Source organism: Molothrus ater, chromosome 11 (genome assembly GCF_012460135.2).
Source record: "Molothrus ater isolate BHLD 08-10-18 breed brown headed cowbird chromosome 11, BPBGC_Mater_1.1, whole genome shotgun sequence".
NCBI classification, from domain to species: domain Eukaryota; kingdom Metazoa; phylum Chordata; class Aves; order Passeriformes; family Icteridae; genus Molothrus; species Molothrus ater.
In genome coordinates, this window is record NC_050488.2 from 11,172,676 (window position 1) to 11,200,288 (window position 27,613).

Below are 27,613 nucleotides of genomic sequence, written 5' to 3' on the forward strand. Positions count from 1 at the left end.
TTTAAAATTTCCATTTTCATTTTATTGTCAAAGTAAATATATTTTTATGAAGAACAAAAGAAAATATACAGAATTGTAACTTATGTACACTGGCTTTATAGGTATTTTTGTTTCCAATTTACACAAATTTGATATGTTATTAAAAGATATTTTATATAGATATGCATCTATGTACAGTTTTATTTACATACATTCATAGGATGTGATATAAACCAGTCAATAGATGATAGTTCATTTATATTAATTTCTAGAGGACAAAAGGAATGCATTCACTTTAGCCAGACCTGCTGTTCTCACACAGCATGGGCTCCTGCTCTGCCTAGCTCTAGGATCACACTTTCCTACTTCCCATTTTGCCAACAGAAAAGACAAACAGATGCCGTCTGCAAATGGAAAGGAAATGCAACATCCATTATAAAATCATTCCTAATTACTGAATCCTATTTTCTTCTAAAGCTTCTTACAATTGCCAGAGTTCAAAAGGAAAAACAAAACAAGAAGAAACACAAATAAAATCACTTGCCTGCTACCATCTGATTATTTGCTTAAATTCCCTTCTTAGCCAGCTATCACACAAATTTGTTTCTTTTGGCTGCTGTTCTCACCCATTTGCCCACCCCAGCTGCATGGAGCTCTGACATGGCTGTCAGGAGGGAGAGGATTAGCACTGAGGATCACCCCCAGACCTCGGGCTCACAGCACTGTCCCACCAGCTCAGGGTTCCTCCCTGGGCACAGGCACATCCTGCAGACCCTGCCAGCACACAGAGACTGAGCTCCAGCCAGCCAGGCCCTGACTCTCAGTGCATGTGGGGATGCTGTGATGATGAGCCCAGTGCTCACCAGGCTCCCCCAGGGCTGGGGCTCTGCTTTCTCGCCCCCAGGTCACACAAGAGGGCAGCAGCAGAGACAGAACAGAGCTCAGAGGCTCTCACAAACACCTTTGTGCTGCCTTGTGGGCAGACAACAGCTCTTCTGCTAAAGGAAGTGGATGCTGCAAACCAGCCTCAAAGGAAAGCAGTGTCCTTTGGAGGCTGGGCATCCTTGCACCCCTTGGCAGCACAGGACAGAAGCACACACACAGTTCCAGAGGCTTCACTCCAAGCCATTCCATCCAGCCTGAGCTTCTGGATTTGCTTGGGATGTGTCTTTCCTTAAACATATATATATATATGTATGTATGTATGAATATATATACATAGATATTTATATATAGCCCTAGCCAAGGGAAAGGTAAATGTGAGCTGGGAAAATCAGAGATGCATGGAGGCACATTCCAGTGCTCTCCAAACCCTGTCTCCCCCTGTCCCCAACTCCCACTGCTCCTCCTCCTATGGCCAGCCCCTACAAATCCTTGGCTCAGGCAACCCAAAAACAAAGGAGTTGTTTTCATTTCAAAAGGAATTTGCTGTTTCCAAACTGGACAAATAGAGCAGCTTAATAAAAACTCACAATGAGTGGCCTGTACATGAGCAAAGCCCTCAGGAATGCCAGGGCTATAATTAACTAGCAGCAAGCAACTTTTACATTTTCCTGTGCAGCAGAAAACAGCTAAAAATAAAACACTGTAATTTCCAAAAGAAGCAGCAGCAAAGGAGAGACAGATAGAAGGAAAGGAAAATAATATCCTTAAAAGAAAAAAAAAAAAAAAAAGGAAGAAGCGCCCCGCTCCCCTGACCCAAAAAGAGCTTCATTCTCAAATAATCTTTGAAGGACATGGGGCACTCAAACACGGTGGTATCAAGTAACAGCATGGACTGTTCTCTGGAGACAAATAAATTATCACTAGGGAGCTGGTGAGCAAAGTGCTGTGGTGGCTGCTGGGGACGGCTGGCGGGCAGGGAGGGCAGGAGCCGTCAGTTCACGGCGCGCACGGAGCGGCTGCTGCGCGGGAACCGGTGCACCTTGACGTGCTTGGACAAGTGGTCACTTCGAGCAAACTTCTTCTCACACACTGGACACTGGTAGGGCTTCACCCCCGAGTGGGAGCGCCTGTGCCGGGACAGCTCGTCTGACCTGGAGAACCTGCAAGAGAGGAGAGGCCTTGTCAGATAAATGGGGGTTTGTTGTGCTAAGTGTCGCACAGCGAGGTAAAAAATGTCCCCCCAGGTCACTGGGAGACTCCAGGAGGTGAAAGGGAAACACAGCAGGGCTGGGCTGGTCCCAGCAAGGATGGAAACACAGAGCTCCCAGCCTTGGACTCAGGGCAATGCATGGAGACAGCATTGGTACCAGCCTTGTCCTGGACCCCATGGCATGGGTACAGCTTGACAAAAGCAGCGCTGCTCTCGATCCCCCTGCAGTCCCCTCCAAAGTCACCCCCACCATCTCTCTCCTGCAAATCCAAGCACAGACTCCTCAAGCAAAAACAACCACCACTGTCCTGCAGGTAAGGTCTTTTTTCAAGCTCCCACTGACACCAGCACACCCCCTAAGAGCACCCAGTTTCAGAGGGATTCCAGATAAATCCAGCCAGAACTACTTAGAAACAACATGACTTATTAGATCCACATGAAAAATTGGCTTCCATGTGTGCTCCTGTAGGCTAAATAAAGAGTCATTAATAGCACCAGAGATGCTCAGCATCCCAACAGCTGAAATTCAGGTGGGCCCCAATGTCCATTTGCATAGTTATTTGCATAGTTAGCATGGGTAAATTAAATTAAGAATGAGCCTTTAATTACCAAAACTGTATTCCATAATCTTTTTAATTTTAGATATTTTCCACCTTCCATCTCCACAGAAAAATCCCCAAATAGTCACCATGAATCCCACCGGCTTTATTGAACCCAAATTAACTGATCCTTTGGCCTTAAGAGCAGGGCTGGCTCTATTTCCACTTTGGACACAACTAGGAGACAGAGGGTTAATTAACAATGTCACACTAAAACAGCCCTGTCCAGATGGGTACAAAAAATTTGCTGCCTGACAAAGGGCAATTAAGGGTTTTGTTGCCAGAGCAGTAACAAAGAGCAGCACAGAAAGAGAGCTTGCAAGAAATGGTATCAGCTGTTTATTTACAATAAATAAGTGAAGTCATGGGCACTAGCTGAACAAATCAGGGAAAGAACATGTAGAAAAATGTGCCCTTCTGGAGCAAAATATCACATCACCAGCAGAGCGAATACGCTATTTTTATGAAAGGGAGAAAAGAGGACTGCTGGGCTCCTATGAATAAATCTCTCATGCAAGAAAAGTAAGTTTCCACATAAAGGTTTTAATTAGCTCTGATCTCCCGCCAACAGTTGAGGACCAGGGCATAGGCACTGGGAAAGCTGGTAATGATTTCCTCAGTTGCTACAACTCTTCAGACTGGTCATGCTCCCCAGAGAGCACTCAGCCCCGGGAAAACTGATCCAGGCACTCACCACAGGTAAGGTATGGTGTGGGCATCTGTCCCAGGGGCATTTCTAGGGGAGATTCTTTCACCTGTTCAGTTGCTTTTCTTCCTTTCCTTGCTCTGGTATCCTCATGGCAAAAGAGTCAAATTCTCCATGATGAAGAGGCAGCTGTTATGGAACTGTCCACTTGGCATGACTCTTCTCCATAAAGGCTATGACAGAAGTTTCTCTTCATGCCTTCTACTTGTATGTTTGCTTTCTCTAACACCCCTGGTCCTTTCAGCCATAGCTTCCCAAAACCACAGTCTGGACCCAGGAGCAGCAGGGTCAGGGATTTCTCCCAAGTCCTTAGCAGGGAGCTAGTCCCAGGGCCAGATCCCTGTAGGGATGCTCTGGTAGGACTATGGGTGAGTGGGTCTGGAGAGTGTAGGATGCTGCCTGTGCAGACTGCCACAACAGGACTGAGTGTTGGACAAGGAACAGAACTGTGCCACATCCAGGGAAAAGAGGAAAAGCACTTTTGCCAAGAGCCATCCTCTTATATACAGACCTCAAAGAAGCAAAACCAGATGTGGCTGGGTTGTCCTGTCCTATGGCCTTGGCCATTAAGGTCACCATCTGGAACAGAAGTGCAGTAGCACTTGGCTAATCCTGCACAAGAGCCTCACAAGTGCATTTTGAGGGGAATTGCACGGACAGTGGGGGAGAAAGAGGCACATGTCAGGAATGAGCTTGGATGAGTTCATCTGATAAAAATACACTCTGCCTCATAACCATGTCCTTAGCTGAAGAGGCAGGAATGTTGCAACACTGTTCCCCAGCAGTGACGGAAAGATCAACTTACAGAGCCCACAGAAATAAACCTCAAGCTGTCTGTGTGTTTACAAAAAAACAACGCAAAGGTTAGGACAAGGAAGCCGGGAGGATCTGGCGGTCTGGCTCTGCAGTGAAATATCTGCAACACACTCTGGCACTGAGATCAACCCAAAGAAAGTGAAAATAATCCACTGTGGAATGCAAAATTCAAAAGAAAAAAAAAAAAAAAAGGAAGCCCCAAGGAATACCTCACTATTCTGTCACTGCCATTTCCAGAAGGATTCCTCCTTCAAAAGATAAAAAGAAAGAAAGAAAATGAAGGGATCTGGGAAATCCCACAGCAACTAAAAGAGCCTTCTTCATCCTTCAATCTGGCAGGACCCCAAGGGACTGTAACTACATCTCCCTTGAAGAAAAGTCCTAGAGCTCCCTGATGTGTAGGACATGTCCTGTGTCCCCCAGACACATGGGGACATTCCTATGTGGCTCATGGGGCAAGAAAGGTCAATAGCTTTAGCCTGGTACTCCTGGCCCCTGCCATGGCCACCAGCCTTTGAGGCCAACTCAGGCTGTACCTCTCCCCCACAGTGGAGGGGAGGCCCTACATAGATTCCTCCTGCCCATTCCCAGAGCTTTCCTACAAGGAACCAGAACAGCTCCTGAGCACCTGTCATCCCCTTGCACAGCAGCAGCAAGAAAAGCCAATGCAAGATGCCTGCCCTGCCCCATGTGTGGTACTGCCCATGGCCACCCAGGCCACATGTTAACAAGCCTTTAAACCCTCCCTGCCAAGCCAGGCAGAGCTCATGGCTGTCAGCAGCCAGAAGATGCAGTGGGGCATTTAAAGGCCATTGCCTCCCCCATCCTTGCAGCAGCTGCAGCTTTGCACAGTGCTGTGCCAGGGAGGGAAGCAGGAGCTTCTCCTGCTCTGAGCCATAACACAGCTGCTGGGCCCAGGCCCTGCTGCAGCTCAGCTCTTTGGCCTGAGCAGTGCTGACCAGGGGTGCCAAAGGTAGAAGGTGGCACGACACAGATCAGTGCCCTGACCCGTCCAGGGAGCACAACGGGTCACTGGCTACTGCCAGTGAGCACCACTCTGTTTTTGCAGACTGCCAAGAACAGCCCTTGCCCTGTGCCTAGGAAGGGCACAAGCAAGCAGGGTTCAGCCTCCATCAGGGAGGTGCTAGGGGTCTCCAGCCATCCTAGGGGTGAGCAAAAGGGTTTGCTGGGTGCACACTCCAACCCTGGTGAATTTAAAACATCGTGCACACAGTGCTGAGGAACCTTTAACCCTCCCACTGAGTTCAGGCACTTTGTGCTAGGCAACACTTTGTTTTGGTTTTGAAATTACTATCTCCAGTGAGATCAGCTCTTAAGTGTCTTCAGTGAAAAAATAAATACACAAGCACAAGAATGCAGGGAAAAAGGGGGAAAGCAGAGCCCAGCAGTGTTTTAGTGCTTAAATTCATTTGAGATTATGTAGACCTGGGAGCAAACAGAGTGGCCAGATGCAGTGGACTTAAGTCATGTGAGACTTAAGTCACAGCTCTCACTGAACTTTTGAGAAGGTAAACATGGTTTATTGATGAAAGGGGACTGAGTAATTCAATGCTCAGTTGGGTCTGGCCTTTGATGTGGAGCAGCACGCAGGGGATGTGCAGCAATCCCAGGCTGGTGCTAAGGATTGCTGTGGGCACAGGAGGCCTCTCCTGCTGGCTATAAACTTCTCTTGTAGCAGAGCCCTTCCAAAGTTTGGGGGTTTTGGGGATTGAGATTGCAGCCCAGGATGTGAAATTCAACAAGACAAACAGCACAAGAGTTTGAAAAGCCCTTTGCAGCAGCTGTTTGTGGACAAGACACATGTTCTTCATTATGATTAATTTCTCTTCCTGTTGGGCTCATCTTTAAAAAGCTGTGGTGGCTGAAAGTTCAGGGTTCTCCAGGCTGTGGGACCTGCACCTCTTTTGGCCCTCCAGCCAAGGCAGAAAATCATTTGCCACAACATTTTGAGAAGAGAGGCACCTGTTGTAAATTTAATCAACCTTTATCACTTACTATTTTTTCCAAACATTCTCATATGGTTTTGTATCTTGGGGAACACCAGCTTTGTGATAAGACAGAGCTGGAGAAGGTCATCCACGGGCAATGCTTCAGGCTCCTGATCCTGAGCCACACAAGTCCCTGGGAGCATTGGTACAAATCTCAGTTTGGATTAGACAAACCCTCACTGCCACATGCGTTTTGTCACAAAAAGGAGAGCTGTGCTCACATGCAAGGAAAGCCAGCATGACACCCACAGGCACATCTGCTGCCTGTGCACACATACTCTGGCAACCAAATAAAAAGCAGCAAGCGCCTGTCCTGCAGGTTGGGAGCACCCAGCTCACAGTTTCTGGGACCAATCAGCTGAAAAATGCAGCTTTGGTGAGCAGATACCCTGAGCAGCAACAAACAGCCCATGAGAGATGCCACCAGGACAAAAGGAAACAAATCACCACCAGTTTGTAGAGCCACCATAATCTGATCTCCCCAGCCCTCTGAGAAACAAACTTCAGACTGGTCCAGCTGGAGAAGAGAGGGTTCAGCTCCGCTGTGACCTTTTCCCTCAAACCAACCCAGCCATCTCTAACTGCTGCATGTCTCACATACTTGCATTTTTATACAACATTCTCCTGTTACTTTTTACCTCATCTGTTGCCCATGATCACAACCCATTTTCTCATTAGACATTGCTCACTGAAGCTCTGCAGCATATTATTTGCAAGAAATTCAATTTAATTTAACACAAGACAGTTAAGATTATATTTTCTCCCATCATCATTAGTGGTGCTGTACATTAGCACTTGCCAGCAGGCAAGCCAGTAATACAGCTAACTGGAAAGAGGGAGGAAGGCACCTGTCAAAGCTTCCTTAAAATAAAAAGCTGATATTTTTTAAAAAGACTAAATTTTTCAATTCATATTAAAAATAAAATAAAATATTTTTAAAGATCCTTCTGCCAAACATTTTCTCAATCAAACCTGCAATCTTTCATTCAAGCAATCCTTAACTCCACCTCAGCCTTCTGGTTATGTTGTTACATCTGACAGCTTTTTTGCAACTTTGAGTGGCACCCACGCATTTTTCTGAATCAAGACAGAGAATAAAACCCAGAGTATGCCAGAGTGTCACTGCCAGCATTTTAAGAAGGAGTGGGATGGAGTGCATTTTCTATGAAAGTGCACAGAATACTGCTTTTAACCATACTTGCTTATCACAGCCCTTCGCTGGCCACATTTAGTCCCACACAGGGCTGTGCACAGCAATTCTGCCCTAAACCATTGAGCTCACTCAGCCTCAGCTGGTGCCAGCCACAGGTCTGCTGGGGCTGCTGTGCTGCAACCACACCAATGCAAACACCAGGTCTTACCTGTGGTAACAAGCTTCATCTGACCCTCTAGAATGAAATACAAGTTACGATGAACTACTTTGATTTTTTTTAAGACACTAAAGCTGCTGGTGCCAGAAGGTGATGCTGTGCTATTTAATTTATCAGAACCCCTGCGTTACCTAACAGGAAGAAAAAAGGTCTTAATTGTCAAACCAACCAAACAAGTTCTGGCAATAGGAACAGTTTATAAATCTGAGTGCAAACCTACTTGCTCAGCAAGTGAGGTCAAGTGAGCAAGAAGGGGAAGGGGGACTGGACAGAGCTGCACCCCAATACTGACCTCCATCCACAGCCCGGCCATGTGCACGCAAAGGGCTTTTCTCCTGTGTGCCTCCTCAGGTGGGCTTTCAAATGGCTGCTTTTCGTGTACATCTTGGTGCAGCCAGGAAAAGAACATTTATGCATTTTAATGAGTTCAGCTGCAGGGTTCTTTTGAAATTTCTGACCCATGATGATTCCCGTCTGCCCCTGGATCATGCCCCCTGGCCCAATTGGCTTGGCGGCGATGGGGACGGGAGCGATGCGGACAAATTTAGAGGACAAGTTCAAATTGGACGACTGAACTATCTGAGGCACAAGGGCAAATGTCTGTCCTTGGATGTTGACTAGGAGCTGTGCAATTTTAATGTTCTCCTGTGCTGGTCCTTGGGAAGTGGGGCTCGTGTTGGACTCCTGTTTGATCTGCACAGGCTGAATCTGGAGCATAACAGGTATTCCATTCTCCAGGGTCATTCCTCCATTTGAAGCTTGGCCACCTTCCGTTGAGCTAGTCAACTGCTCATTTTTACTCTCTTTTAAACTAGTACTGGGTAGCATATGGTCTTTTTGCTGCAGAGAAGCAACAGAAACCTGGCTGCAAGCTCTCAAGTCCTTGGTCTCGCTTTTAGGTCTTTCTTTGAGCTCCAAGTCCATGTTCTCCTCCAAAAATTCCTCAATTTCCTCAAGTGTGGGCTGAAATGGTCCTGAGTCTTCCATATCCACAGGAAATTCAGGCAACCTAAAGTACTCCTCTTTCACTATTGGCTGAAGTCTCCTTTTGTCCCACCATGATGCAGTGGTGTTCCCCAAAGATGCCTGGGACAATAAATAGTCTAAGATACTGTCCTGACTTTCTGCACTGGATGTGCTTCCATAGCTGGAGCTGAGGACCTGGGAGTCAGGGCTGGAACAAGAACAAAAGCTGGACGAGTCACTGTCATCTTCTGACAGGGGAGAGGGCAGCATTTGGTAGGACCTCACGCCAGCTGTCATGTCCCCAAAGTATCCAAGGGAAGATCTTGTTGATGAAAAGGATTCATCAGTAGGCAGCAAGTGATCCACCATTCCTGGATGATCTCTTAAGGATATCCCAACAGCATATACCAGGCAGCCAAAGTTCAGGTGAGAGCCTAAGTGCAGGAAAAACAAAACAGCAACAGTCAGAAGTTGGTTTAATCATTTATCTCCATGAACTGAAACTCGTAAAGCCCTCTAGCCCACAGGAAAGTCCAGAGCATCCAGCCTCCCTGGGTACACAGGCTGCTACAAGCTTTGATAGGTCTGCACCACCCCCTGAGGACTGTCAGGGCTGAAGCGTTTTGCAAGATTGCACCACATATTTGCAAAAGAATGCTGTCAGAAATCATTTCCCAACCGTGTGTGTGCTCCAGATTTACAACTCCCTTATAGAATATTACCAGCAAGAGAAAATAAATAAGAAGCTTTCACCTAGCAGTGAAATCCAGAGCCAAAAAAGGGAATGGGAAAGAAAAAATAAAGTGTTGAAATTTTTACCACCAAAAAGAAACAAATAAAAAAAGTTTATTGCTGGTGACCATAAAATGCAAATCCTTTCCCTATCTTGTAGCTTTCCACCAACCTTATTTTTCACTTCCTCAGTTCTACAAATATAGGCTGTTCAGCATAATGAAAGGATCAATCTGGCAGGAGCCAAAAATATTTACTGTGCTTCAGCATTTACTAGGTGGATTTTCCCCTCCAGATGTAATGAATCAGTGTGCCAACGTCATCATCACCTGCACTGTCCTTAATAAGGCTGGCACTGAGCTAATTACCATGCCCTGCCAGCCAGCTGGTGGCTGCTTTCCCCGCTGCTGAGCTGAGCCCCGAGCCAGCTGCTGCACCGGGAGGGCTGCACGGCATCCCGACCTGCAGCATCCCGCAAATCCCGGTTTCCATGAGCCCTAACCCCGCTACAAACCCGCAACAGCAAACCCCGCCCTGGCCAGCGCAGCCACCCCAGCGCCCGCTGACAGCCGCGCTTGAACCGCACTTCACCCTCGAAAACAAGCAAACTTCCTAGAAAGGCCACTGGGGAGGGACAGGCAGGAGGGACATCTACGTATTTTTTTGTTCTCCACCTCCCCGAGGGAAAAAACCAGAAATTGCTTACGGACGGAGATTGTGCCCCTTAGAGAGCAACGGCAGAGAGCTCGGGATGGAGCCAAGGCTGGCCCTCAGTCACTTGCTCAAGGTGACTGATTGGAAACAGAGCTGTACATGTGCATAATAAAACAACTCTTTCTGTGGAAGGTATGTGCAGTGCAGAGATAGCAGTCATTCGATCAGCCTATGAGCTTGTGTGTGTGTGTGTGAATTAGGAGGCATGTGACCCAGCGTGAAGGAAATGCCAGTCAATCTTGTTACACGCTGTCATTTTCCACAGGCTCTGCCGCTGTGGACGCTTTGCCATGAATAGTCAATAGCTCCCAGTTTTGTGCAGCCGAGGGGATGGTTGTTACTGCTGTTGCAGAGCATCTTTGCTGCCTCATCTCCAAGATTTGCCCTGTCTTTCCTTCTCTGGAGAAAAATTAAAAGGTGTCTATATGCTCAGTGCTGCAGCGAACACAAAGCGAGGTATTTTACACAACACCCTTAAAGAGCTCTGTCCCACTGGCAACATCTATTAATACTTCCCAGAAAGGAGTGGGGGGAAGCCACATTTCTTAAAGACTTGTCTTCCTCCTTCACAGACACATGGAGGAAGCAGGGACAGGTTGAAATAATGACTAAAAGTAAGACTGCACGTTTTCCTGGTCTGTGTGTCCTGTCAGTCAGCTGTGCCTCTGAACCAATAATGAAATACCTACATGTGCTGAACACGAGGAAGTTCAAGCAGAGGTTAGTGGCTCTGTTTTGTGACCTTAGTCTATAATCATGTCTTATAGTAAAAGCAAAGAGTCAGAAGAACTGCACTATTTCTAACACACTTTTTTTTTTTACTCTCTATATTGCTGGAAAGTTCCCCCAGCAGAAGTCCCATAGCTGAGCTATTCCAGTTTTGAAACAGAAAGCACCATCTGCTTCTGACAAATTAGTATTGGCATCTGGTAAGAATTCACCCAAGCTGATTGTTTCTATCTTGCACCAAAAACTGGCGACTGCCTTGAGAAACACAGGGCAGAAAGGAAGACTTGCCCTCAGATGGTTTCTGATTCTTCCTCTAATGTCTGTATTATTCCAGCCTAAACTTCTGAAGAATGGGGCTGTGAGGGAAATCTGGACTGCAACATGTGCTTTTCTAAGAAAAGCTGGCATGCTTTGCGTGCACCAAAAGCAGTTGGTGAACTTCTCTTAAAAAAAAAAAAAACAAAAAAAACTTAAAATGTTCAAGATTTCTTTAAATGCTTGCAAGAGCTGGGAAGCCACTATCAAAATATCAATATATTTCCCTGGGAATAGAATAAACTGCAATTTGAATTAGGACTTAAATGAGGGAGGAAAAAAACCAATAATGAACCCCTAGCAATTGCTGTGGGTCAGTACCTCAGCAGAAAACAGCCAGCAGGCTTGTTTCCCATCTCTTTTGACAAGCAACAATGTCACTCGATGTAACCAGAGGCTTTTTAAGAGAGGACTGTCAGAGCCAAATAGATCCAGGCACACTACGGGCCAGTTCTGCTTTCTGTGCGCTCTCAAAACTTGCAGAACAGCCAAGAAGATTTTGGAGAATGCCTGGAATGCAGGATTGGGCCCTGGCTATATTTTTTTCCTAAAGGCCAGGCTAACAACCAAAATACTTTTATCCTTACTTTGCCTGAAGACACGGCCAAAAACAGAAGATTAGAAAACAAAACCAAAAAAAGCTGGGGCTGTGAAGGCCACGAAAACTAATGATGCTGTTTCCATAACACACTTTCATCTCTAGGAACGCTGAAAACATGTTAGAAATGTAAGCACCTATAGTGGGACTGCAGTGCCTGAGCCACTGGAAACAGCCTCTTCTGGAGTGAAATACAGCAGCTGTTCGGCAGCACCACCATCTCCAACTTTTTTTTAAGAGTTCCCTGGGTTGTTATGATGTCCTTTCTGCCAAAAACATGTTGTTCTGTTTAAAACCTGACCATCTAATCGCCAGCTAAAAAAAAAATAACGACCAAAAGCAAACCAGAGAAGACATATTTTGACGCAGAGCAACATTAAAATGTAAAGTGCTGGGAACTTGCTGAAACACGGGGATGTATTTCGCAGCCTGTCATTTCTGGACAGTCAGCCCAGCACAACTGATCACACAGCATATATGAGACGCTGACAGTCATTTCCTACATTTACTGCCACAGCTTTTTCTAGTTTAAGACTTATCTCTTCAGGGTTTTCTCTTGTTCTAAATCTGTTCAGGCTGACTTCTGCTCCACAGAGCGAGCCATAAACAAGGCAATGAAGCGGGCCCAGAGCTTCTAAGAAGTTAAAAGAGAAATGCAAAGAGGGAGAATAATAATAATAAAAAAATAAATAAAAAGAAGCCGTGAGCCAGGAGTAAACCCATTTGCTCTCATCTCCTCCGCAAGGTGGCTGTGCTGCTCCCCGGACACAGTGGGGTGTTCAGGTTTGTTTTTGCCAAACCCGTTGCTCCTGGGAAGCTGCAGAAACATTCCCAAAGCGTTCTTCTCCGAAAACTATCCCGCTCCAGCCCCAAACTTTGGCTTCCACAGGAGGAAGCGCTTCACCTGCGGCGGGCACAGGCAGCGGCCCCGGCGGAGCGCACCCCGCTGCCGCTGCACCCCGCAATAACGCGGGCACCGGCGCTGGGCAGGGAAAGGGCTGCGGGACACACACACGGAATTGCCACTCCAGCACCAGCACAGCCAGGCTTCCATGGCTGCAAAACGTGTTTGGTCGGGTTTTTTTTTTTTTTTAATCGTGGTTTGTTTGTTCCGTTTGTCTGTTTGTTAAGAAATTATTTATGTATTGTTTTTTCCTTCCATCCCTTTTCAGGAGGGTTTGGGGGCCTGAGTTCCCCCTCTCTCCTCCGCAGCGTGGTCGCGATGATCGGGAATGAACCCCCCCTCGCCGCCTGTCACTCCATGGCACGGCACCGCTGCAGCCCGAAAACAGCCCCCAGGCCCTGGCCGCTGCCCCGGCGGGATGGAATTCCATCTGCCGGCAGCAGGGGCACAGCCCCGGCCCCGCCGAGCCGCGGAGGCACCGCCGGCGGGACGCGGCCCCCGCGCCCCCATCAACCCTTACCTGAACTCCTCTGCGAGCCGGGGGGCAGCAAAGGCCACGGGCGACCGCAACAATAACAACAACAACGAGAACGAGGGGGGGAAAAAAACCCCAAACAACACAACCAAGCCACAAAAAAAAAAAAAAAAAAAAAAAAAAAAAAAAAAAAAATAGAAATAATAATTTTTAAAAATAAAGGAAAAATTTAAAAAGGCACAAACGCACAACAAAACCGCGGGAGTAGACCCAAGCAAGCCCGGAGCAGCCGCCCGCGGAGGCAGGAGCGGCCGGGAGCGCGGAGCGGCGGCGGGAGGCGGGCGCAGCTCCCCCGGGAGGCGGGTGCGCGGCTGCGGAGCGCGGCCCCGCTCCCGTAGTACTATATCCCCCTCACATGACGGGCGCCCGGCCGCCGCGGGGGAGGCCGGGGAGAGGCTCGACCGCGTCCGCCGCCCCCATTGGCCCCGCGGCGGCGGGGGCCGGCCCGGGCCCGGCTCAATGGGAGCCGCGCTCGGCCCCGGGGCGGTGCTGCGGGCCCCGGAGGGGCCTGCCTCACGGGACGGGGGGAACGGGCTGAACTGAAACAAGCGTGGCTGGGGGTCCGTGTGAGCAAGAGTGTGAGGGTGATGAAACACCGGAGCAGGTTGCTCGGAGAGCTGGTTGATGCCCCATCCCTGGAAGCCCTCCGGGTCAGGTTGGACAGGGCTCTGAGCAATTTGATCGGGTTGAAGGCGTCACTGCTCCTTGCAGGGAGTTGGACTGGGTGGCCTGTTCATGTCCCTTCCAACCCCAAGCACTGTGCTAGTCTGTAAGTGTGCAAGCCTTTGGGCATCTCCTGGAGATAAGCGAGTCCCTGGGGAGGTGTGACGACCCCCATTGCCTCTCTCCTGCCCCACATCTGCCTCTTTCCTGCCTGCCAAAGCTTGATGGAGAGGATTTCCACACACATCCCCCATTGTTACTGTAGACATCACTAGTTCTTCATGCAAACACACATAATAATTTATGTATATACGTACATAAACACACTATAGCTCTGCAATACTTGGTAGGGATCAGGATCTATGCTCATCTCCTGTAGGGGAAGCTCACAGTGGGGCCAGCTGCAGGAGCAGTCAGTTTTGCTGCTCAATCAGTGGTTTTCCAAATGCAGTTTTTCCTTTCTTCAGATTTCTTGGGAAGGTGTAGCCTGGGATATCAGAATGCAGTCCTATGACAAAGGTCTGTGCACCCTTTTGTCAGGGCACATGGGACAGCGCACCCTTCCTTCTCCCCACAGTAAGCCTCACTGTCCTGCAGGGAAAATGAAGTATTATTCTCATTTTATGGGGAAACAGAGGCACAGAGGATCAAACAAAAGGTCTGTGGCAGCACCAAGATGCAATCTCATCTCTTTCCAAATCCAGCTCAATTTAAACTCACAAAAATATCCTCCATCTGCATTTCTTCAGAATTGCCAGTAACACATCCCACAGCCTGGCAAACATAAACCAGTCTCTTCCCAAGGGGACATTCAGCCTCAACAAGTCCTGGCCAGGCAGCAGCACAGGGGTGACCCTACAGGTGCTCCTTCATCCTGCTGGGGACCATCAAAGGAACTGGGGGTGCTCAGGGCTCTGCTCTCATGCACAGACCTCGTTCTTCCTCTCCACATTGTCTCAATGAATAATGCATGAATACGTACTCATCAAAATCCTGGATACTATATTTGTACAAATACATCAGGGCCAAATTCTGCATTAGTGTAACTTCACTGACGTAAAAAGGATTACGTTGGTGAAAATGTGGGCCTTAAATATTTTTACCCAAAATAGATGTTTGGCAAACCTCGCTTTACTGCTTTTTCTCAATTAAAACCCCTTTGTTTCCTGAGTAGGTGAAGTTTAGTGTGATTTAGCAATGCAAAGGACATGAAATTTAGATACAGCTAAAATCTAAGCCAACAAGGCTGAGCTTTAATGGAATTGAACACATACAAAATTCCCTTGTAATGTTTATCACATGAAAACAACTAAAAGTTGCAATCTTCATTTTGTCATTACTATAACCTACCTAGGCACTGGGACATGTTAGAGGTTTCTCTAACTTGCATTTTCCCACTTGCAAAAGGCAATGTCTTCATATTTTCGTCACAGTAGTTCTGAACTTTCTTTAAATTGCTAGAGATGCAGTGTAGTCCCATATTTACCTTATGTGGAAATAAAACGGTGTTTTCCCAGTTCTGCTTTTCAAGTTTCATCTGTTTTACTGGGCCCACAACCTTTTCACTTCCCTAAAAGCACCACTGGAGGCTGGGTCCTTTGCCCACTGTGCAGCTTCAGGGCTGTGCTGCTGGCTGTTTCTGAGGCTGGAGAGAGGAAGGTGAGAATTTTCAGTGGGCTCAAGCAGATCCAAATATGCTGCTGTGGGAGAGGATGCACAGCCTCCATCCCTTGTGGCAGCCCCTGCCCCTGTGTGGCTGCATGTCGTGATGGAGGAGGGATCTGATACTTTTTCACATCTGAAGAACCCTCCTGAGCATCTCAGCCTTTCGATACTGCTGGGAGGTGAAATGCAATAGAAAATATCAGGAAAGTGTAACTAAGGCATCTGTGTTTCTCACTGAGATTTCCCTATGAGGGAAAAAAACAACAACAAAAAAGTATTAGAAATGCAGGCAGGCAGTGAACGGCACCTGGGAAGAGAGTGCAGAGCACACAGAATGATCCCTGGCCCAAGCTCACTCACACAGTGTGACAAGTTCTGGATGCACCAAACCTTTTGCTTGTGTCCTGATCCCCTTTGCTGTGCACACAGAATCCAGGGGAAACTTCAGCACAGCTTGGGTGTAGGCTTAGAGACTGCCTTCAGCATCCCTGGGTGTCCAGAGCTCCTGTAGAAATTGCTGCCCTGACCAGGCCATTGGACACCAGTACACCCAAGACAAATATCCAAAGTCTTCTTTTCTGCTCAGGCAGAATTTCTAGATAGACACGAGGACATGTTAAAACCAAACAAACACGATATACAATAGCACAAATTCTGATGCCTCACTACAGCACAAACCTGTACAGCAGAGAATAATGGGAAAATGCACAAAAGTCACTGCCTCCTAGAATGCCACTCTGGGCTTGTCCTTGCTGAAACATCGCTGCAGCTTCATCCATTACAGCATCCTTTCTGAGCAAACACTATAACAGAGAAACTTCCTTTCTCAGCTAGATCATATTTTCTTAACCATGAATCTGCTGAGAGTGCCTCAAACTGCAGACCTGGTTTTGAGGTCTGCAGGCACACTTTGGGGCATAAACCCAAAACTGGATATTACAAGCTCCAGTGGCAGGTGGCAGCCTCTGAGCTGACTCAGCCCCTTTTCCATCCCTCTGTGATCTCTGCATGCTCTTCTCAAGCTGTGAACTGGTTAATTCTTCTGAGCCCCACGACAGTGAAAGCAAGCTGACACACATCTAAGTTTTGCTCAAGGCTTTGGAAACACTACAAGCCTTTATTAACAGCAGGGGAAATGCACAGATCTGGACAAATATAATTACTTCTGATCCCTTTTTTCTGCCAACTTTTCATGAGAACCAGCAATGGCTGGGACAAGATTTTGGGAATGAATTTTTGTGCATCTATGACTGATGTCTCACATCAGCATCCTTCATATGGTATTACAGCACAACTGAGTCCTCATTCCATGCTGTGAAATACATGTGAATTTTCCCAACCCATCCATCTTGTGCATTGGGAAGAGATTTCCTTCCCTTTTTTCACCCCTTCAGCAACTCCTTTGAAAATCTATAGTTACTTCTGTCCATTGATATTACTTGGGCATTTTCCATTCTCTCTTTTGCCACCTTTCAGGAGAGAACTTCAGTCAAACTGGTTGCCCTGCTCAGACAGCCTTTCTGGCATTGGCACAGCCCAGTCAAACACTGGTGATAACACAGAGTTAAAGTCCTTTTAAGTGGCTTTTGTCTGGTGGCTGTGTGCTAAAGATCTAGCCAGGAAAGGCAGATAAACCTCATCATTCAAGCTTTAAAAAATTTTCCTGTAGATAATAATTGCCCTGCTTCATAAAGTTAAAAAGGAGCCATAGGCTGAACTATTCATGAGTTGCTTGGTGCCACATAGCACAGAGCCATTAAAGGTGGGAAAGGCAGCAAAGGCTCCTCCACACTCAGCAGTTTACACCTAAGAATTGCCTGGCTCTGCTCATACTTTTCCTTTCCATACGTGCTCTACAGAGGCTGACTTTTCCTGCCTATGATTTTCTCCTCTTTTTTAGGTTGCTTGCACAGTTCTGTGTTACAAATTACTCCTCGTTTTTAAGGGGACTTGAAAGAAAAGTGATCTTCATGGACGGACAAAAGGAGGGATTGTGTTGCATTGGGTGAGTGCTTTGCTGTTTTTAGAGGTCACCTGTGGTATTTCTGCCTCAGCCTTTGCTATTTCCCATTTACTGCAGCAGCAAACTATTAGTAATCTGATGAGCCAACCAGCCACCTGGCAAAACAAGGGTTAGTCAGCCTGAATTGATTATTCACACATTTCCATCTGATTTACAAATCAAGGTTGAAAGAAGCAAAAATAATCAAGCAGAGTAAAAAAAAAAATAAAATAAAAAGGAAGTTCAAAATCTATTTGTTGGTTTTGTGTGTTTTTTGAAGGTCTTTTTGTTTTTTTAAAGTTAGTCTCCTGCAGATGGATCCCTTCCATGTGCCACAAAGCCCATGGTCACATCCAGCTGAGATCTACTGGGCTTTGGCTTTCAGCACCAGAACAGTTACAGAGGGAACAAAAAAGCCTGTCAGACTCTCCAGTAATGTTATGATCACATTAACTTAGCAGTCCTTGACACTCACAGATAAGGACTGTAAGTTCTCTCAGTACTACAGAAATATTGACACAAAGAATATGTTTATCCCTGGCTGTGTCTCTGCAGGACAAGGTGGAAACAGCAACAGCAATCTCAGGACTTAATTTCTTTGGCCTTGCCAGGGCATCTGTGCTCCAGGGACAACAGTTGATTGATTTTGGGTTTTTTTTCTTTCCTCCACTGGTTTGAAAATTATGTTGTCTTTTCAAGTCAGCATCATAGGTCCAAGGGGAGATAAGTTGGAAGAAACTCATTTTAGGATTATTTATGCTATTAGGATTTTGACTGTTAAAGACAGTGGGGGGACCTGGGGAGAGTTTCTGATTTTCTCCCAAACTTTCTGTTCATTAAGAGAGAAAACATTAGCTGACCTTCTGGCTGCATTTCTCTAAGCCATCTTTAGCCAGGTCCAGCTCCAGTCTCGGGTTTCCATGTGTAACCCCTGCACTTTAATCTGGCAAAAGCACCCACGGAGCAGAGCTGTTCCTGCTGGAATCATGGACATCGAGGGAATCAACCCCCTCTGCAGGGACAGGGGTGTGCTGAGTGTGTGACACACGAGGTGTCCCATCAGTGCAGGGACAGGGTTGTGCTGAGTGTGTGACACACAAGGTGTCCCATCACTGTCTCCCCTGGCTTGGTGGCAAGCTGAAGCAACAGAGCTGGGGCTCGGCTCTTTCCACCCTGGTCCTGAAGTTGCCCAGCAGGCGATGCCTTCAATGGAACACACAAGGCTCATGGAAAGGGGTTCCAGAGCAAGGGGCACAGCCCAGCCCAAGCTGCCCCTCCCGAAGATGACTCAGGGACAGGCAGGTCTGTAAATGTGACAAAACCCACTGACTCACCTGGAGGAGATTCAGAACCCACTTCTGCTCATCCAAGTTCGGGAAAGCAAAATATACAAGAAGACGTAGAGGAAGATGAGGAATTGGATGGAGGTTGGCTCCAGTTCAGGAGTGGATCTGCGATAAACTGTGTTCCCCTGCCCTCTCCTGGAAGGAATACGCCAGGGCTGGGTGCGTTCCTGCAGGATCCTTGTGCTGAGCACTGCGGGCTCAGGGAGGGGCTGAGAGGAGATGCTGGTTCTGCAGACAATGTTTACAGAATGAACAACTGTGACCACCTTGTGTGCACCGTGCATTGCCAACACCGTGTCTGCCAGACACTGGCACACCTCTCGAGAATTTCAATGTCTTCAAGGAAGAGCTGCCTGCCTGTCTGGCTATTTGCATTCAATTGGGAAACAGGGAGGGTGACCCAACCGAGGGAATTTAGAGCCTCTCGCTCACCTTAAACAGCAAACACAAAGCCTACATGCAAACACAGTAACCTTGGCTCAGGTCACAGCTGGAGCACCACCAGGCACCAACAGACAGAGCTCCTGGGGGTACCAGGGCAGAGCAGGCAGCTGGGACCCCATCACTGGGCCACTGAAACAGTGGGAGCCCAGCACAGAGGTCAACTCAATCTCCTTGGAGGCTGTAGAGCAGAGAAAGCATGAAAGTCCTCAAAATTAGGAAGATCCAGGTCTGGTTCCTGATCTTGAGCCTTCAGCTGTGATGTCGCTGTTACTGCTCCAGGCACACAGTTCAGTTAATGTGACCCATTTACATAGCTTCACACCCAGATATATGAGGAGATTTTGCAAAGCTTCCTGCTCCTCCAGGGGCACTGGAATTACATTCTTCTTTTTTCTAAACATCAGACAGCCAAAGCAATACTAGTCCTGTCCTGCAAAGGACTGATTAGCAAATCACCGCTGTTGAGATAATAATGGGAGCAATGAACCACAAAAGCCAAGTGCACAAACTCTATAAATAAGTCTCTGGTTCAGTAGTTACAGCACAGGACTGTGGATCAGGAGCTCTGGAATGGCAGAACCAACCACATGTGCCCCAGGTAACCTCAGAAGTGTCTCACATGCTTCAAGCTTTCTTTTAGTTGTGTTCCACCAAGTCTTTCTAAACCCAGCAAAGAGTTGTGCAAACAGCTATGGCTCATCAGGTGGGTAAATCACCTCCTTCCAGCTGGGGTGCTCTCAACCCAGCATTGTAGGCAGGCTGTGAGCAAAGGTTGGTGGAGACATGATCCTTTAAACCTTCCCTAACTGCTCTGTCTTCATGATGGGGGAGTCTCTGAGAGCAGAACAGACCCACCTAATATCTTGACCAGTTCCACAACTATTTTTTCCCTTCTCCACGTGAACATAATTCCGTTTGCTGGGTTTGCAGTATTTTCACCATCTCTTTACACTCCCTTTCACCCTCTTATCAAAGAGATGAACTTCAATAAAGTAGTTCCAGCTGTTAAACAGCGAGTTTTGTATTTTCTGCTTCTATACAGGGTTAAAAGCAATGTTCCTGTTCATCACAGAAATAAATGTTAAATGGAAGTTGAGTTATATCTCTCCTGTGACTAATGTTCTAGCTTGTTTTCCAAAGTTAATTCTTCATACGCTTTTTTCCTCCTCTTGTTCCTTTTTACATTTGTCCAGACTCCTGTGTTCCCATGGGACTAATTACCCACTCAGCAGTTACTCTGAAGTCCAATTGTAATAGCTGGCAAAACTCTGCTCCTCTATGCAAGCTTTAAAAATATTTCCTCAATTTATTTCAAATAGCACCACTCTCCGGAGCTTCTTCCCAGTTTGTGTTGCCCTGGACTGAGATTTATTTTGCTGCTGTTGAGAGCTGACTGCTTTGTTTGTCCCAGGGCAGATATTCTCAGCAGAATAATTAATAATAAAAAACAGACCAAAAAACCCCAAACAACCGGATCACTCATATCAAAAAGTATCCATTGTGATGCAATCTTCTATTTTCTCATCCAGTGGGTCCTTAGGAGCAATGCAAGCAATGAAAAACCACTGATTCAGGCCTGGTTATTCTTTCTTAAAATACAGATGTGATCATAGTGTTTTCATTCTCATCAACATTATATTGTCTGAAAGTTTGGGGGAAGATTAATTACATATTCTGCAATCTAAAGATACTCATTTTCTTATTCTGTAGGTGTTTGTGAGCAAAATATTTATCCCTGGTGGTGTTACAAGCAATAATGGAGAGCTAAATTCAGATTACTGGCATACATTTTTTTTCTCCACAAACACTGCTTGAGAGGAAAATATGTCCCTTCCCAATTCTGCAACTATTTAAATGTCTATATGGCCAGAAGTGACTCACCTCATCTCCTTGCTCTGTGGTTTCACCTCCTGTTCCTTAAGGATAATAATCTTGGCAAAGTACAATACAGAACAAACTCATGTTCATAAAATGGATTTCAAGTGCCTGGTGAAGAAAATATAGAAAAAAGATGATGAGAAAGTCCTTTTTTTCAGGATATCTGAATTGTGCTAGAGGCAGAGGGAATATGGCAGCTTTTATGAGAAGAGCCTGTAATCATTGAATTGGAGAGAACATCACATCTTATTGAGTGGTTTCATTCTTCCACAACCTCTACTTAATGACATGCTAGTTTTTCTTTTCCCTAGGGAAAAGAGGTATCTAAACCACTGCAAATCACCCAGTTTTTGTCCAAGTGGAATCTGTCTGCTGCAGAGGCTGGCACAGCAAGTGCCCTCCACTCTAAAGCCAATTTACCCCAAAGATCAAGCCACGTGTAGATGGTTTTGCACAAATTTCCACGTCCCTGTGAATTACTGCAGGCACTCAGGTTTCCCTGGATACCATTAGGGCTCCTGGCCATCAGCAAGCAGCATCTCTCTTACTACAGTGAGGCATTGATCCTGCAAACCTGTCAGAGTCAGCAGAACTTCACTATGGTAGTTGTCTTTGGAATTCCTGTCTAAATATCACAGCCCCTGAGGTAAATCCTGCCCTGCAAAGTGTGCAGCACTGCCAACACCAGCCCTTCTCCTCCCTGCCTTGTTAGCACAGCCACTCAAGGAAAATCCTTTTGCTTTTACACCTAGGAATAAACTAGTTATCTCTATCAGAGAAGAGAGAAAGGATGTTGCTTTTGGAATGTCAAGTTCTTCACTTTTACCATGCAAACGCTGTTATAATCACAATATTTTGCTGATGGGACCCACATCAAACCAACACAGCAGCACCAATTCTAACCAGGGTTATTTCACTGGGGGGTTCAGCAGAGGATAATGAAATCAATTGCAAACTCTGGATATTTTTAGGAAAAATTGATTTGGCAATTAAATATCTCATTTCAAGACTTGTCTCAGTTATATTTCCAGCTCAAAATTACAGATTTTTAAAGATAACTCACCTCTGCACCTAAATGTTAAAAACCAATGTCCTTCATTTTTGTAAGTCTAGCAATTTTTAATAGCTTTCTACATCTTATAGATATTTCATTTCATGAGCCAATAAAAATGTTCTTGCCAATGTTACAGACTCTTTTCTCACTTTCCCCAGGTCATACCCTACATGTGGCCACATCCTGGGCGCAGCTACCCCCAGCAGCCCTGAGCTGGCTAAAGGAGAGGATGCTGCACACAGCCACAGGCATGCTGGAACTCCTCCTGCTGCACTGGCAACTTGGAAAACCTCAGGATTTCCAAAACTCCAAGTTGGGAGCTGTCCTTAATCCGTCATCAGCATTTTAAGAAGAATCTAAGAACTGTCTGGGCATTTATATAAAAATTGGAAATGTCAAACACTCCTTCCTCAAACACTCCTGACCTTTGTGCAGAGCTGTCAAGGTGGACCATGGCTGGGGCCAGCACAGAGCTGATGGGATCAGGAACAGCATTTCCTGGAGCTCAGGCTGGATGCAGCCCACTCCAGGCTGGGTCTGGCAGATGTGGGATGCCAGCAGTGCCTCAGCAGCAGGCAGGCTGGCACTGGTGCCAGGAGGTCACCATGAATCACATCCTGTCACAGCCCCTGCCCTGCCACAGCCCCCAGGGAGGGCAGAGCCTGGGGAAATCCTGCCCCAGGGATTTCTCCTCCTTCCCTGCAGCACTGGGAAACCTTCCCTGTGGCAGAGGGTCAGGTGCAGCACTGTGTCACCCCATGTCACCACGGCGTTTTTGGTACCAGCTGAAGCTGCTGCTGCCTTCAGCAGCCCTCCACACAGGCATCCAAAATAGCTGCACACAGATAACTCCTGTCCTCCTAATCCTCCACCCCAGAGATGGGTGCCAAGTCACATCCAGGGATTTACTGATCCCCTCTGCTGTGCTGGCTGCTGCAGCTCTGTGACAAGTGGCATTTGTTTGTGCCAGCCTGTGTCCCAAGCACTGCAAGGGCTGTGAGTTTGCTGGACTTTTGTCTGCTCACAGCTCAACAGTGAAGGATGCTCCTTCCAAAATCAAGTCCTGTTTGCTTTCAGTCAGAGGTTTGTTTCTAGAGCAGGAATTTGCAAGGAAGCTCTGGGTGTGTGAGCAGATCCCCAAGGGCCAGGGGCCACCCGTGCTGGCATTGGTGACAGCCAAATGCCACTGCAGTGGCCAGGCCCTGCCAGCCCTGGGAACAGGGACAGGATTGCAGCCTTTGACGTCATTCCAGAGGGATCCAGCTCAGACATCTGTCCCAGGAGGTGATTGCACATGGCCCCTGAGCACGGGCACGTTGTGCAATGCCAGCACAGGCTTTACTCAGGGATCAGGCACATCCCTGCCTCCAGCAGCTCAGCACCACCTGCATCAGCTTGAAGTGGGGAGGAATGGCAAGAGTTTGGCAAAGAAATTGGTGCAAGTCTGCTCAAAAAACTGTTTAATAATTTGCCTCCAGGCAAAAACATTTCAAAATAAGAGGGGATATCACCGTGGAGCAGCAAAAGGATGGACAAAAGATCAGTTTGCCCTCGCAGGCAGGGCTGTTTGCACAGGGTAGAGGAGAAAGTTTCAATAATTCTTATTTGTTTTTTTCTTTTGGGGGCACTGCCTAACACAAATGGGTTTGGTAAAGAGAAATAAGGGCTACAAATATCCCAGGGACCCATTGGTTGGCACAAGTGTGTGGAGATGTTTAGGCCTTGTCCAGGAAAGAGAATCAAAAGAAGTTGATGGGAAGCCAGAAGATGGTGATGGTTTTGGAGTTGATGGGAGGGAAAAAATTAGAGCACACAGAAGAGCTCCAGTCCAGCCAAAGGAACACAGAAAGCCCCAGGACACTCCCAGGATGCCAGGGGCAAATGGTTCAGTGCTGGACCCAGGTATGGGCTGTCACCTCCAAGGAGGATGCTGAGGGCCAACATTTCTGTCCAGGCAACAGAGGAACCACTGGGCTCAAAGCTGGGCCAAAGAATGGAGAGGGTTGGAGGCTTTCCAGAAAAGGAATGAGAGCTCTGCTTTTGCCATGAGAGGCTGAGCAGAGCTGCTGGGGGAGCTCCAGCCAGCCAGGACAGCACTGGAGCAGGCACAGGCACCCCGGGTGAGCTCAGCTGTGCCATGGCTTTGCTGCACACCAGCAGCAGGAAGGTGGCCCAGTCATCAGAGCCCAATGGGTGAGAAGAATCCTCATAAAAACACAAGCCAGCAGAAAAATGTCAGTCACCCAAACAAGAGGTGCAAAAGGAATAAAAATGCTGAGAAAAAAATCACCTTGAGCAGAGGCTCCTGAGCCACACTGGAAGGCAGCCCCTGCATGGGACAGGGCCAGCCTGAGGACTTGGCATTTCTCAACCCTCTTTTGAAGCCCATTGAGACTCAGGCAGGAGACAAGAAATGTTGTCAGCTGAATAACTGCTGCCTCCTCCTCCCTCACACCCAATTTCCAGAGGAAAATGTGCCAGGAGCCTTCTTTGGCTGCCTCCAAGCCTGCAGACCTGCTCAGGAGCCTTGTGGGCTGCTTCAAGGGGCTGTCTTGAGCAGCCATACCTTAATGGAGCTGCAGGATTTGCCACCTGAAAAGAGATCAAGCTGTGACCCAGGATGAGCAGAGCATGAAATCCCAGGTCTAGCACAGTGTATGGAGAGTGGGAGGTAAATCAGCTGCTGGAGGTTTCACTGGGCTTGGCCCAAAGCAATGCTGTGTATTCAAACACGGAAATTCAGAACAACCTAAAAGACCTTCAGTTAGGAACTTCTACTGTAACAAAACATCCATGAATTGTACTGATAGAACCCCTTGATTCCCCATTTATCAGTGTCAAAAGCAGAAAATTACTAACAAGATTCTAGAAGAAGTATCAATAAAATAAATAAGAGTCTTTTAACTAATCCCTTGAGCATGGTTTAGCCATAGGCCAGGCTCAGAAAGCACTGAAAAGCTAGGATAACAGAAGGAGGATAACAGAAGTCTGAACAGTCTTTTTTTTTACAGACCCTTTCCCACAGCTGAATGAGCCACCCCTGCATGAGCTCCATTAGATTTTATCAGGGAAGCTTTAGAAGTGGGAACTGGCAAAGGGGCCTGGATCTGAAGGACAGGAATCAGATGCTTTCCCTCCAGGGTACAGCCTAGGGAAATTTGGATCAGTAAATGTAGCACACACGTGGCAGACCACTGGAGAGGGTCAGCCTGTTTTCCATACCTGGACGATGTTCTGCTGCTGTATCACAAAGGTTCACAGTAAGAGAGAGGCTGCCAACCTCAGCAGGAACCAAAGCTGTTCCAAAACCAGGCAATTTACCTTGGCCATGCTGCTGCTGACAGGGGAAAAGCCACGAGCAGGCAGGGAGCAGGGTCCCTGCTGAGTCAGCCAGTGCCCAGGGCCCCAGAGCTGCTCCTCTGGTGCTGAGCCGACCACGTGTGCCAGGCTTGCTCAACCCCTGGGGAGATGGGGTGAGCAGGGAAACTATTGCAGTGGGTACCCAATGCACCAGCACCTTTCAGCAGCAGGAATGGCTCTTGTCTCTGTGCCTGACTCAGCCTCCCAGGATTGCAAAATCCCTGCCCATATCAAGTGCAGGTGGTAGGATTTCTAATTTAGAAGCTGCTTTGGAACAAGAACAGAGAAGGCATTCAAGGCTGATGGCTTAACCTGGCACAAGTGTGCATTCAGCCAGGTGAGATCGTTGCCATGCCCCAAAGAAATTCCCATTGCAGGCTCTGAGAGCCCTTGCCCCATTTTCCACGGGGGAAATCTGGCCTCAGGACACACCTCCCATGGCTGGGGCACGAAGGCAGAGTGAGCAGCCACAAAGAACAACTCGAGGAGCAGTGACAAGGCAGCAATGCTGATGCTCTCTCCAGGCAGCTGAGCTGCAAGCACGGCTCAAGGGAAGGGCTGCCCCGGGGCAGAGCCTCCCTGCGGGGCTGGGATGGGCTGCAGGGACACGGGCTGTGCAGGATGCATGCACGTTTGTCTCCTGCTGGAACAAAACGGGCTGGGAGAGACTAAACTTGAACCTGCCCAAGAGGGAAAAACAGAACACAGCAGAGACTTGGCAGGCAGTGACACTGGGGTGGGGGCTGAGGGGGAGATGCTGACAGAACATGGGAGGCAAACAATAGGAAACAAGTTCCCATTTCACCTCCTAACCTCTAAATGTCTAAAAATCCACCATCAGTCGGGGTGTGAGCCACTCACCTGTAGCTGTCAGTAGTCAACAAGGCACATCCAAGAAGGCAGACAGGCACTGAGAGCTCAGCAGCAGAACTGAGTCAGAAGGAGCTGCTTTACCTGATCCACTGGCCCCAGGAGGTGCCTGCCTGCTGCTGAACTAGGGGGAAAGGACATTTTTCCTATAGGCTGAAGAGACCCATGGGAAACAGGCGTCATTTGGTAGTGACAGCATTCCCACCTAGGAAGAGAAAGCAGCCAAAAACCAGCAAAATGACATTAAGATCAATATAGGCAGCATTGCTGAGAGAGACAGCTCAGAGGCAGGAGAGTGGTTTTGGGGCAGAGTTCTGGCTATCCAAAAAGGGAACAGGGACTGTGAGTATTTCAATGATGAACTCAGCATCACAGGAAAAAGACCTTTACCCTGCCTTGGGAAAGGGAGTCATCTCTCAGAAATACCCACCTCCTTCCCCAACAGCAGCCCTCAGGAGCTAATTCCTCCTAGGAGCAGTGATGGGGTAAGTGATCTGCAGGTTGTTTCAGGTGAGAGGCCTTTGAGTTAACAGCAAATACAGGCCTGCTGTGTTAAATGAACTTTATTCCATTTGCAAAACATTGTGAGCTGCTCACACAGCCTCTGAGCTGGCTGCATCTGCCAGGTCAAACTGTGTTGGAAGGATCTGACTCATTTCTTTCATCAGACCTACAAGAAAGTGATTCAGGAATAATCTGTAATATCTCAATCAGGCCTGTAATCCTCCATAGCTCTCCTGCCTCAATTCATCACTCCATGGCAATGTCTTTGGGAGCCCATTCAGTGCCAGTGAGGTGTGGGAAGTGACAATAGTTATCATCCAAGGAGGTCAGCAAAAGAAAAGGGGTTAAGGGATCTACTCCTCATCATCCACTGGAAGCCAGAGCAGATTGTGTTTAGATGGGAGCACTGGTGCTCATGACAGCACTCAGGACACATCTCAACAAGGATTGCCAGACCCGTGATGGACTCAGTGAGCCCAGGGAGGAGATAGGATCCAGCTCTGAGGGAGAGGGAGGAAACAGGGCTTGGGAATGAAGGGAGGAACAGGAGCTTGGGGTGGAGTGTGAGCAAAGTTGTAGAAAAAGCCCAGGGCTTGTCCAGTCATTGTGCTGAGGGAGCCTCTGCCTGTCACAGGGAGCGCTTGGAACAGTGGAAGAGCCTCAGTGTTCAAAAAATGCCTTTGCCTGATCTCTGAAGAATTGGAGATTAGGACAAGGCTAAGGAACTGCCAATCTGGAACAGACCAGTGGTGCCTGCATT

The 27,613-nt window shown here is 47.5% G+C and overlaps 1 protein-coding gene across 2 annotated transcripts; it reads right to left on the reverse strand.

Annotated features, from left to right (window-relative positions):
- KLF15 (KLF transcription factor 15) lies at positions 1-26,700 on the reverse strand. Of its 2 annotated transcripts, XM_036391031.1 has the most exons (5): positions 26,341-26,700; positions 21,069-21,173; positions 18,732-18,971; positions 7,867-8,974; positions 1-2,024 (listed from the first exon to the last, which is right to left on the reverse strand). In XM_036391031.1, exons 4-5 carry the CDS (start codon positions 8,907-8,909, stop codon positions 1,856-1,858), a joined length of 1,212 nt encoding a protein of 403 aa, XP_036246924.1. In that variant the 5' UTR covers positions 8,910-8,974; positions 18,732-18,971; positions 21,069-21,173; positions 26,341-26,700; the 3' UTR covers positions 1-1,855. The 2 variants fall into 2 exon arrangements, with proteins under 2 accessions (XP_036246924.1, XP_036246925.1); XM_036391032.1 differs by lacking the exons at positions 18,732-18,971; positions 21,069-21,173; positions 26,341-26,700 and adding an exon at positions 13,053-13,154.
- Positions 26,701-27,613: the final 913 nt, after the last annotated feature.